The sequence below is a fragment of the Narcine bancroftii genome, chromosome 3 (genome assembly GCF_036971445.1).
Source record: "Narcine bancroftii isolate sNarBan1 chromosome 3, sNarBan1.hap1, whole genome shotgun sequence".
Taxonomy (NCBI): Eukaryota; Metazoa; Chordata; class Chondrichthyes; order Torpediniformes; family Narcinidae; genus Narcine; species Narcine bancroftii.
The window spans coordinates 90358538-90371247 of record NC_091471.1 but is presented as its reverse complement, the minus strand read 5'-3'; the positions used below and the strand labels follow the sequence as shown (position 1 = coordinate 90371247).

Genomic DNA, 12710 nt, shown 5'->3' with positions numbered 1-12710 from the left:
TCCCAGGACAATCATTACTTATTTACAGTGGTGGACCGTACCACTTGCTGGCCCGAGGTGATCCCGATGCCAGACGCCTCCACCGACTTTTGCTCCCGAGCCTTGTTGCATGCTTTTGGGTCACCAGGATCAGCGTCTTGGCTCAGCTCACCAGTGATTGGGGCACCCAGTTCACACCTGCGCTCTGGGCACAGCTCACCAACAGGTTGGGGATACAGCTACACCGCACCATGGCCTACCACCCACAGGCCAATGGACTGGTCAAACGTCTGCACCGCCACCTTAAGTCAGCGCTCATGGCCCACCTTACCGGTCCCAACTGGATGGATGAACTGCATCTACTCCACTCCCAACGATCTGCAGGCATCATCAGCTGATCTGGTCTACAGTGTGTCGCTGACACTACCTGGTGAGATCGTCAACACACCTCACAATCCCCAGTGGTTACCACATGAACTACTTCCTCATCTCAGGGCACGCTTGGATTCCTTTGAACTCCCACTGCCACCCAGGCATGGCACCTGCCCGACTCACGTTCCTGGCGAGCTGCTTTCCGCAGAGTTTGTTTTTGTCCAGCGGGGCCTAACCGCGGCACCTCTGCAGCAACCATGCAGGGGGCCATACAGGGTTATACAGCATTCCTGCTTGACGTTCACGCTGGACTTGGGTGGCAGGCATGAGCTATTTACCATGGACAGGGTGAAGCCAGTGCACCTTGATTCCACTGAGCCCATGGTCATTGCCCAGCCCAAGAAGCGAGGCTGCCCGGCAAAAAAGGACATTGGTGCCGGTTCTGGGGGGGTGGGGGGCGCTGTGTGGCAGCTCTCCACAAGGCAGGTGAACCAGCCTCGCTTGTAAGCCACGTAGCGGGGCAGCCGGCCAAAATGGTGCCGTCGGGGGTTTCCCTTCCTTCCAACTCGGGGCTCAGAAACCCATGCTTGGGGACCACGTGATGCCCGGATGACATCAGCACCCTCCAGCGGGGTTCTCAGCCAGGTCCAGGCTGGGAGTATAAGTGCAGTCCAGAGTCTGCAATAAACTAGTCTGCTCGCTGAGCTCAACCCGTTTGGTTGCATGTGTTATTGCAGGAGCAGTGTAGCCACCGCTACAAGATCTCCATTTCTTCATCAAGAATTTACCATTCAAGCACTATCCACAAGCTATTTCTTTAATCTCCTGTTCACTTATTGCTTTGTCCCTTGTCAATAGATTTGCATCTGTTCTCTGCTGCTGAATTAATTCTATCTTTCAAGACTATTTCTGAAGCACTGGCCAAGTCTCTATCAACTGGATCTTCCTCAGCTCTCATCATTTTCTTAGATAAAGACCTTGTTACAGCACATGCAGGATATATCTCACAATCCTCTTCAACCTCATCCTTACTAGACTGATTTGTTCATCTCAAAACTGACCCAACTTTATCCTCTGCCAAATCATTCCCTAATAAAAATGACACTCCCTGCATGGGTAACTTGGAAATAACTCCTATTATAACAGGTCCTTTAACTAATTCTGAATTCAGCACTATGTTGTGAAGAGATATTAACTCTATCTTACCTCCAACACCTCTAATCAAAGTTGTCTGCCCTGTGTCAGTCTTTTGATCAAGAGTTACTTAAAACATTCTCCAACAACAGTGACTGGGCAGCTCCAGTATCTCTAAGAATTTTAACTGGAACCTGTGATTCTCCCTCCTTTACTGAAAACCAAGCCCTCTGACACAAAAGTTTGAAAACATCCATAATACCCTAACCAGGTTTGGAATATCTGATCTCCTTAAATTCAACTGTCTAAATACATGCTTCCAGTAAAATCTCCTTTACTCGTCTCTTTTTCAACACTAAACAATTTGCAAAACATGACCAGGTTTCTTATAAAAATGACATACAAATCCAGCAGTTCTGTCCTTTCCCTCCTTAACATTCTCTTTTCTCTTAACATTCTCCTCAGACTTAATTTCAGTTTTACTAGTCTGTTCCACATTAAATCTCTGAAAAGGCTTACTATTCTAAAATTTGATTTTGTAAATCAGGGCATATTCATCCACTAACCTTGAAGTTTGCTGTCACATCCCCACGTCTCTCTCATCCAGGTATAATTTAATTCCATTTGGAACACACTTTTTAAATTTCCTTAATTAATATCAATTCTCTCAATCTGTCAAAAATCATTATTTATTCTTTTGAGGCGCACCAATGATCAATACATACAGATTTTACTAGAGCAAAATCCATACAAAATTGGTTCCATGTTTTCACCAAACTCCTAAATTTTTGTCTATATGCTTCTGGAATCAACTCATAAGTTTTCAATACTGCTTGTCTAATAGTATCATAATTTTCCACTTGCTCTGTTGTCAAACAATTTGTGTTTTTCCCTTCAATATACTTTGGAGCATAAGAGACCATTTTTCTTTTGGCCATCTTGAGCTCTCAGCAACCTTTTCAAAAAGCTGAAAATATGTATCTATATCTCCCTCATCAAAAGGAGAAACTAGATTTATCTCTCTACTAGCAAACTCCCCAGGAGTTACAGCCTCAACCCTCTTATCTCCTTCACTCTCAAGTTTTAACTTTTCTAATTGAAAACGTTGTCTCTTTCAATCTTTTCCAAGTCATATTTTCTTTGTCTTTCATCATCCTCCCTCTGTTCTCAGTAACCTCTAATTCATATTGCCTTCATTTTTCAGCTTCCTCTCATTCATATTTCCTGTTTTTCATCTTCCTCTGCCTCATTTTGTTGTGTCTGCTATTCAAAGTTCCATTTCTCTCTTTCTTCTTCTACCCTCAATTTCACCAATTCCAATTGCAATTCAACAGGCCTATCCTCCAGAAAATTGTCCAAGTCTTCCTCAACAAATTTTCCTTCACCTATATAATATTTCACTATAATCCTCTTGTGTATGCACTCACACAATTAAAACTCGAAGACATGATGGTTACAAATGAAGGCACTGGCCCAAATGCCTGTCTGTCATTCAGAACTAAATAATATGCAGAACAAAAAACTGAACAAGCATTCATGGAATCACATAATTTTCCAAGAACATCTTCACTCATTATAGTTTCAACACGTAGAGCAGCAGTGTAAGCTTTTGATAGTTTGTGATTAACAATTTTTTTTTCTGAGACTTCAAGCATGTACTTCGATTGGACAGAGACGGTCGCAGAACCGAGCAGTCCAATGAGAAGTCCAGTAACTGAGATACTCAGCCAGGTGGGCAGCAAAATTTGGCAATTTCCACTCTCGGAGCCTAGACTGTCTAGCTTGAACGGAGCTCTGGCATTTCAAATTAGATCTGTGTAGTGAAGTGTTTGTTTGTGACCTAAACTAAAAAAACCCCACAATTTATCTCCTTTAAAACATATCATAAAACATAACATAACATGTCACAACAGTAACGGTGACAAAAGTTGTGTTTCACTTGCTTCTAGTTCAAATGTTCTAACCAGTTCAAAGTGCAGTTCTGTAAGTAATGGTGCTTTGAAGTCAGGCTTGTATCCCTGTTTGGGTGTTTGGACTGAAGAAATGTGGAAGAAAAAGAAGGAAACTTACCCTTGGTTAGACTTCAAGGTTGGGTGTAAATTATGTGTAATCATAAACAATTTGTCACTTTTCACTTCTAAGGGTTTGAGGCTGTCAAATGAATGGCAGATGTGCCAAGAATCCTATTATGGTTCCAATCGAAGTACATGCTTGAAGTCTCAGAAAAAAAATTGTTAATCACAAACTATCAAAAGCTTACACTGCTGCTCTACGTGTTGAAACTATAACGAGTGAAGATGTTCTTGGAAAATTATGTGATTCCATGAATGCTTGTTCAGTTTTTTGTTCTGTGTATTATTTAGCTCTGAATGACAGACCATATTCCGATTATTATGGCTCATTGGAACTTCAAAACAAAAATGGTATTGACATTGGAATTGGACTGGATTCCCACACTAGTCCTTCAGAGATAATTAATCACATAGCCATAATATGAAAAAAGAAAATTTGCCAGCATATCAAGCAGATAAATGACAAAATTTCTGTCTCATTGATAAATCCACAAGTCTAAGCATTAAGACTATCCTAATGTGAAAGTTATAAGAAGGTGATCCCAGTTTATGTTTTTAGATCTAATTGAGTTGCCTGATCAGAAGGCTGCAACTAATGCAAAACATCTATTGAACTATCTCAATAACCATGGGTTTGATGACTCTGACTTGAAACAGAACCTTGTATCATTTGCCAGTAATGGGGTGAACATAATGCTTGGTCTCAAATCTGGTGTTGCTACAATCCTCAAGGGACATTACCCTGATGTGATAATTTGGCACTGTCTTAATCACAGATTAGAAGCTGCAGTAGATGATTTGGTGAGAGAAGTACATCATTTTCAATAATTTATGGACAAATTGTATTCTGTGTACAGTAGATCACCTCCAAATCAAAAGGAACTGTCTGAATGTGCCTCTCAACTAGAACAACAAATTTACAAAAAAGGCCACCAGCAGTTTGGCAAATTTATGAAGCACTGCTTTAATTTTGAAAAAGCAATGAAAGATGAAAGAAGATCTGGGAGTGACGGAAAAAACCTATGAAGGTCTGTTGATACGACTCTCTTCTATTGGACTTAACTCTAATGTATGACATGTTGCGTGAAATTGGTTTACAGAAAAGTGTTTACAGAAATGCACTACTACAATTGTTTATTCAGACAAAATGATCCAAATGGAGCAAAGATCACTGCATAGACTGAAAGAGCAACCTGGTACAAAAACTCTAGAAGCTCAAGAGTCAGTTGAAAAGGGTAAGTTTGGAGAATTTATCTTAACAAGCAACAACAAAATGATCTCCATTAATTATCTACAGTTTCTTACTAGTCTTATAAACAATTTGCAGCATTGTATGTTCAATGACAACATCCATGAAAGGTTCTCAAACTTCTGAACCTCAAAGTATGAATAAATTCCTGCTAAATGAAATGTGTGGCCCTTGATAAGGCTACTCTGACCTGCTGAAATGCTGTCTAATTATGGAGAAGTTGCAATATCATCTTTTGTAAGAGGTTGTAGCTTTCTTCTTCCTCTGTAATAAATGCCCTCAGAGATTACATGGATTGTGGATGCCACATCCCCCAAGATTTATGCCCATTATTGAGCTGTTCAAAAGTTATTCCTATTACTACTGCTGAGTGTGAGAAGGGATTTAGTCACATGAACTTGATTATAATGACAACCTGCTCAAGAATTCTCATATATCATGTATCAGCACTTATGTTAAACTACATTGACCTCCTCTAGTTCAGTGGAAACCTGAACTGTATGCCACATCATGGCTGTGCAGGTGACACCGGGTCCAAGAGTTGCTTCGGACACCCAAAAACATATTGTGAAACCTCTCTTTGGTGGCATTTGGTAAAATAGGTCATTAGTTTTAAATTGGTATAATACATGATTGCCATCTTTTTCCTTACTTGTTGATCATTATATTTAATGATAATTAGTGAGTGCAACCGTGCAATACTTTGTCATATTTTAAAATTAGATATTATATGTTTTATTGTACCAGTTCTACACTGAAATGTAGTGATAGGCTATAATCTTGTTAATGCCTTAACTATCACAATATTTCTGTGGAGCTCTGGAATTCAGTTCTTTCATCTTGGTTTAGTGCTTGACATTATAAGAAGCCCTATTCATATATATATATGTTCCACCCAATTTGTGTACCTGCTTAACTTCCTTGCCCCATTCATGTAATGAGCAGGTACACAAATTGGGTGGAACATATATATATGAATAGGGCTTCTTATAATGTCAAGCACTAAACCAAGATGAAAGAACTGAATTCCAGAGCTCCACAGAAATATTGTGATAGTTAAGGCATTAACAAGATTATAGCCTATCACTACATTTCAGTGTAGAACATGTATAGAGAGAGAATATAATAAAAGGCAGGCATTTTGTCAGCTCTGACACCTAAAAAATTAGTACTGCACCCCTGTCCATGCAGACACAGGGAGAACGTACAAACTCCTCACAGACAGTGCCAGATTCAAACCTTAGTCTCTGGTGCAGTAATAGCATTGTGCTGCCCTTTATTTCCTGGGAAATGGTGTCTTGTCCCAATTGCACAACAAACCTAGGAACAGGAAGGGAGTGTACTCTGCTCTGACCCACTGCTTCCTCGTTGCCATCTTGTCTCTTTCCTTCTCTCCTTCCCTTTCTCTCACTTTCTCTCTCCCTCTCTTTCCATCCCTTTCTTCCTATCTCTGTGAACTATTTTCAACAACACACAAATGAAAAAAAAACAGGCGAGGATTAAATTTCAGAAGGGTGGAGTTTGATATGAATTATTTCTTGTCTTGTGTCCTGAGTTACAGGGTAATCACCTTTGTTTTGCATGTTATCCAGGCAAATCAACCCATACCTAAGCACAGAGGTATTGCAAAATAAAACAAAAGTATAGGGTTTAGAGATCTTGGAAGTCGCAGAGAGCAGGGCATAGAGTTTTAAGTTCAAGTTTATTTAACAAGTACAACCTGACGAAACAGTGTTCTCCAGTCCTCGGTAAAAAATAGACAGACACACAAACAGATAAAACACACATACAGACAAGCAATACATATGCAGGACAAGAATTCATATGTACAACAAATAAATATTTGTTGAAGAAATTGTTGTGTCTCAGAGTGTTAATGTGAGCAGTTCCTTTGGTAATTCAGCATTCTCACTTGTTACAAACTAATAAAATCTTAGTACTAACAAAGGAAGAGCAATGGAAATTTCACCAGACACTGGTAAATTCAAAATAATTGTTTTTATTAAACTAATAATAACATAACATTTCCTACTTGACTCTCAACTCAACTCTATTCTAAACCCCCAATATGCACAAATGTGTGTGTGATTAATTCCCAAACTATTACATTTTAGCCATAATTCTGAAAACTCCATTTTAAATTTCAGCATCAAATATCTTATGCTGAACTTGAAGATTTTTAAATTACAGTTCAGAAGTAATTATGAAACATTTTGAAACATCATGTCTTCAGACCTCTTTAAAACTCACAATTTTCTTCTGTAGACCCATTTTCAGATCAATGTTCCTTCTTATGAGTGATTTCATAAACTCCTCTTAACCTCCCTAAGAGTCATGGAGTCGGTTTTCCACAATGGTAGATCACATCAATTGCAGGAGGGGGGGAAAGGAGATCCCAGTGATCCTCTCTACCCCTCTATGTTCCTGTGGATTGACCTCCAATCCAGTTATCTACAGCAACCATAACAAACTTGCTGCAGCTGGCCAGGATGATGTCGATAGAGATCCTGTAGAAGGTTGACACGATGGTGGCCAGTATCCTTGCCCTCTTCAGTCTTTTCAGGAAGTGCATTTGCTTGTTGTTCCTTCCTGACAAGTGAGGATATGGTGTGTGTCCACAGTACATCACTAGTTACAAAGACGAAGTGAAGGATAAAGGGAAAAGTAGAGCAGCCTTTATCAATGAGGTTTTTCATCCGTGAGTCTGACAACCGTAGGAAAGGAACTATCCTAGAATTTGGAATGCCTATTGAACCCATTCCCTTAATATTTGCAAATACAAAGATACATAACCAATATTTCAAAGCCAAAATCTTGGTCCTGTATCTTTATATTTTGCTTTATAAAGTACAATGTTTGACTTTCTGAGTTTCTCCAGCATTGTGTTTTAACTTCAATCATGGTGTCTGCAGACTTTTATGTTATACTCTCTCAATGTTTGTGATAGGTTGCTGATCTATTCAAAGTTCAAAGTTCAGATTTACTGTCAGAATACAGAAGAAACTCAGCTGGTCACACAGCATCCATGGGAAGTAAAAGGCAGGTGACATTTTGGACCTGAGCCCTTCGTCAGGAGTACGAAGGGGTGATAAAGGGCTCTGTCCCGCGACGCCGATGGCCTCTTACATTCTATGGGGATGCTACGTGATTTGCTGAGTTTCTCCAGCATTTTTGTAACCTGTGCCAAACTACTAAAATATTTGTTTCTAACAAAGGCTTATTATTCAATTTCAGTGGTTTCTTCTGAAGCATTATTCAGTGACATTGTTATTGTAGTTAATTAGACAGATCTTCTTTCCAAATCTCGAGGGTGATTTTCATCCAAGTTTTAAAGCTCAGGGTAAAAGTTACAGATCACAAAACATTAATGTACCACCATTATCAGCCAGGTTGTCCTCACGTACTATCTCACCAGCCTTTGAATCTGACATATTATCCTCCGCAATTTCCACCACCTACAACTTGACCCCACCATCAGACACATCTTACCCTCCACTCCCCTCCCCTCTTTTCATAGGAGCCGGTCCCTTATGGACTTCCTCGTCCATTCATCCCTTTGCACTAATCACCCCTTCAGTCCCTACACCTGTGACCTCAGGAGGTGCTCCACTTGCACCCACACCTCCTCCCTCACCACTATTCGGGGCCACAAACAGTCCTTTCAAGTGAAGCAACACTTCACTTGTGAATCTGCTGGGGCATCTATTGCATCCGATGCTCTCGTTGTGGTTTCCTCTACGTCAGGGAAACTGGATGCAGACTGGGAGATCGCTTTGTTGAGCACCTCGCTCTGTTTGTTGCAATAATGGGAATCTCCCAGTGACCAACCATTTTAATTCCACATACCATTCCCACACCATATATCTTCAATGGTTTCAAGCACTGCTAAAGTGAGGCCACCTGCAAATTAGAGGATCAACATTTAATATTCCATCTGAGCATCCTCCAACCAGAAGGCATTGACATAGACTCTCCAATTTCAGTTAGTCCCCTCCCTAAGTCTCTCTCTTTCCCTTTACCTTGGTCTCCTATCCTCCAGCTCCCCAACCCATCCCTTTCCATTCTGAGAGCTACCCTCTCCCCCTTTACCTCAGATTTTTTCTTCATCTTTCCCACCCATATCCACAAATTAGCCTGTACTCCTTCCCCTTCCTCCTTTCTCACCTCTCCTTCCTCCCCTTTTCATTGAGATGCCTGCCTGCTTTTTGCTTTTAACTTGATGAAGGGCTCAGGCCTGAAACATTTGTAAATCTTTACTTCTTATGGATGCTGCATGACCTGCTGAGTTTCTCCAGCATGTTTTTATTGCATTATATAATAAAACCCCTGTTATTCGGAATTAAGCAACTGGCAAAAATAAAGCACGGAAAATAAATAGGTAAATAATACATCAGTTTAAAATTGTTGCAACTCACCAATGGTTTTCTAATCATGGAAAACACAATCTCAAACAACTAGAAAATAGACTTATCCAGCATTTACCAATGTCCATATGTGCTAGATATCAGGGTTTCATTGTTACATCAATGACTCATAAGAGGGACCCAGTCCCATTGTAACAACCTGAATAGTCTAATTTATCTAACTCACCCCAATAAAAAAATTATCCCTGCAAATTATTATATCTAAAGCGTACATGCCACTTTTTTTTTTCTGGATTAAGTGAAGATTAAGGAAAAAAGAGAAAGGGAAGAAAAAAAAAGATCTTAAAATCATACAGCTTGAAAACTGTTGTGCCACCCAAGTTGCTCATCTGAGCTCGTTCCATGTGCTGGGGCCAAGGGAAGGTCAGGAATATCCTTGCAGAAAAGGTAGGTGTCCTCCAAGGAGATCACCCAAACTTTTGGTCTCTCCAGCATAGAAGAGGTCAGAATGTAGGCATCGGACACTGTGCATTGGGTTGGAAGAAGTGCAAGTGAGTTATTGTTTTACCTGGACAGAGGGTTTGGGTCACTGGATGGTGGGGAGGGGGGAGGCAAACATAGAACACTACAGCCCTTCAGTTCGCAATGTTGTGCCGACCTATATAATGTTATTCAAAAAAACTTAACCCTCTGATTCTTATAACCCTCTATTTTTCTTCATCCATGTGCCTGTCTAACCTAATGTCCCCATTTTACCAGCCTCCACTACTACTCCTGGCAACAGATTTCAGGCACCCACTACACTGTGTGAAACCTTATTCCTGACGTCTCCCCTAAAATTTCCACCCTTCACTGTAAAGATGTCCCCTGGTGTTTGCAACTTTCATCCTGCATAAAGGTTGCTGGCTATCTACCCTATTTATGCCTCTTATAATCTTGAAGACCTCTATTAAGTCCTTATTCACTACAAAGAGAAAATCCTTGGGTCTGCTGACTTTACCTAATAAGATACAATCTCCAATCCAGGCAACATCCTGATAAATCTCCTCTGCACCCTCTCCATGGCTTACACATCCTTTCTGTAATGAGACAACTTGACTGAAATGGAGAAATATTACATAATTGGCAGTTTTAAGGGCAAGTGGTGGAAGAAGGAGGTGGCTGGTAGGACCAGAGAGTCATGAAGGAAAAGAGAGAGGAGGAGAATGAGAGAAAAAGATTAAAAAGAGAAAGATAGAAAGAGAGAAAAAGAGAAAGGAAGAGATATTAAGAGGAAAAGAGAAAAGTAGAGATAGAAAGAGGAATAAAAAGTGCAAGAAAGAGAGAAGGAAAGAGAGAGAGAGATCCTGGTGGAGGAATCTCTTTGAAGGATGGCAGAAATCACAGAAAATGATCTGTTGAACACCAGAAATTTTGCAGGGAGCTCCTCTTGCATGGGAGGACAGGAAAAGAGTTGGAAGCTGGACCACAGCAAATAGACAAGATGCGGTCAAGGGTTTTGCTGACAGTGAAAGAAAAGGAGCCATGATTCATGAAGAAAACAGAGTAGAATTTTGACAAGGCCTTCTCGTTCTCACTGATTTCATTTTCACCCTGGTCACAACCTCTTCTCACTGCTACCTTTAGGCGGGAGGTAGAGAAGTTTGAAATCCAGCACCTTCAGGTTCAAGAACAGTTGCTATATAACTGCTATCAGACTCTTGAACCTCCAGGTGCTACAGTATTCTAACCATAAACTATACAAGGACCACCAAAAGTTCTATCTGCATGACTTAAACATTTTTTTTCTTGTATCAACTACAACCATGAATATTATTCATCTATATTTATTTATCTATGTGACAACAAATGTCACAGGTGGTATTTGATGGTGACACAAGGTGAGGAACCCACACACATAAAGGGCTGCTGGCAGCTTGTGGTCAAAGAATTAGTACCAGGCTGCAGTGTGAGGGAGACTGGTTGTATGGGTACCAGGTATTGGAACCGGGATGCGAGAGAATGCTGAAGGCTTCCTGAGCATGATGGATCTGGAGTTTGGGTCGCAGATGGTTTGGACTGAAGGCTGTGCAGCTGCAGAGGCTGCGGGTGCACTGGAGGTGAATCAGTGGACACTCAGTGTCTCTGAAGGGATTCTCTTTTAATTCTATTTCTCTGGCTGTAAGGGGTATCAGGTAATTTCTGCTGATGGCGAATCTTTGTCCATCCTAAATGCAATTTCATATAATATCACATCTGTTTTATTACATGACAATAAAGGAATCTTGAATCTTGAATTTTTCTGTCTGACATATTGTCATGTTAATTTTTTTTAAATTTAGACATACAGCACAGTAACAGCACAAGCAATGCCTCCCAATTGCACCCAATTGACCTACAACGGTGGGAAGAAACTAGAGCATGCAGGGAAAAACTGTGCAGACACAGGAGAACGTACATACTCCTTAAGGTAGACAGAAGAGGATTCGAACCCCAGTCCCAACTGCTGCCACTGTAGCAGCATTGCGCTAACTTCTATGCTAACCGTGCCACTCCTAACCAACTATTCTAACCATTGTATTTGGTGTATCTTATGTACCTGTTTGGTTGCCACAAGTAAGAATTTCCATAGATTTGTACATTTTTCTTATGTATATATCAATAAACTTACATTGACATTGGAAGAGGCTGCAGAGAGACAGGACAGGATGGGAGTGGGACTGAGAATTGAAGTAGCAGGTGATCACAAGCTGAGTGTGCTGGATGTTTTAGATTCCAGCATCTGCAGTTTTATTATTTTTCTTTCAGTGTAGAAATAACCTGATTGCTTCACAGAATTGCTGCCAATTTATGCAATCACGGATGACTGTGGACATTGTTTACAATTACTCCCAAACCATGAAAGTGAGGGCAAAATTTATTTTCCTTAAATATTGTGTTATGCTTTCCACAATCCTTAACCCACAAGTCTCTTCACAAACCATGGAATGTATGTGTGTGCGTGTGTGTGTATGTGTGTGTCACATTGACCTCTCTGAACTTGTCTGATTGCTCAATGTGATTGCAGTCCACAATGTGATTGTCAAATTTTGAGCCGAAGCAGAAGTGTCGATGAGGTAATGTCATCATTACTCAGGGAGAACAGCATGTCAACAATCAGTCATTCAGGATTGAGAGTCACAGAGCAAATACACAAAAGCACGGGAGAAACTCAGCAGTGTCACAGGAAATAAAGGATAACCAACGTTTTGCATCTGGGACCCTTGTCAGGTTTAAGAAAATAAAACAGGATGACATCTGAGTAAAACAGTGGAGGAGAGGGGGAGGTGGAGACTGTGAAGGATCTGTGTTAATCCTTGATCAAGGTTCTGCAGTGAGGTCCTGAGGAATGAAAGACTCAGTCTTTTTTGTAGCCATTTCCCTTTGTTTTTTAGGCATGTGGGAGGTCTGTCTCCTCTGTAGAGGATCAAAGAGCTCCCCAACCATACAAATCCATGGATTTAAATTATCCAATACTATCTGGCATGAACCATTCTCAAAACAGTCACCTCTCTGGCACCA

General features: G+C 40.6%; 1 protein-coding gene across 1 annotated transcript in view; it reads left to right on the top strand.

The window, feature by feature from the left end:
• Positions 1-12710, top strand: part of LOC138756698 (olfactomedin-4-like) — a 76734-nt gene that overhangs the window by 25004 nt on the left and 39020 nt on the right. The window contains 3 exon segments of the mRNA XM_069923085.1: positions 4418-4585; positions 4700-4792; positions 11492-11619. Of these exon segments, the coding sequence (XP_069779186.1) occupies positions 4546-4585; positions 4700-4792; positions 11492-11619 (261 nt within the window). The 5' untranslated portion in view covers positions 4418-4545.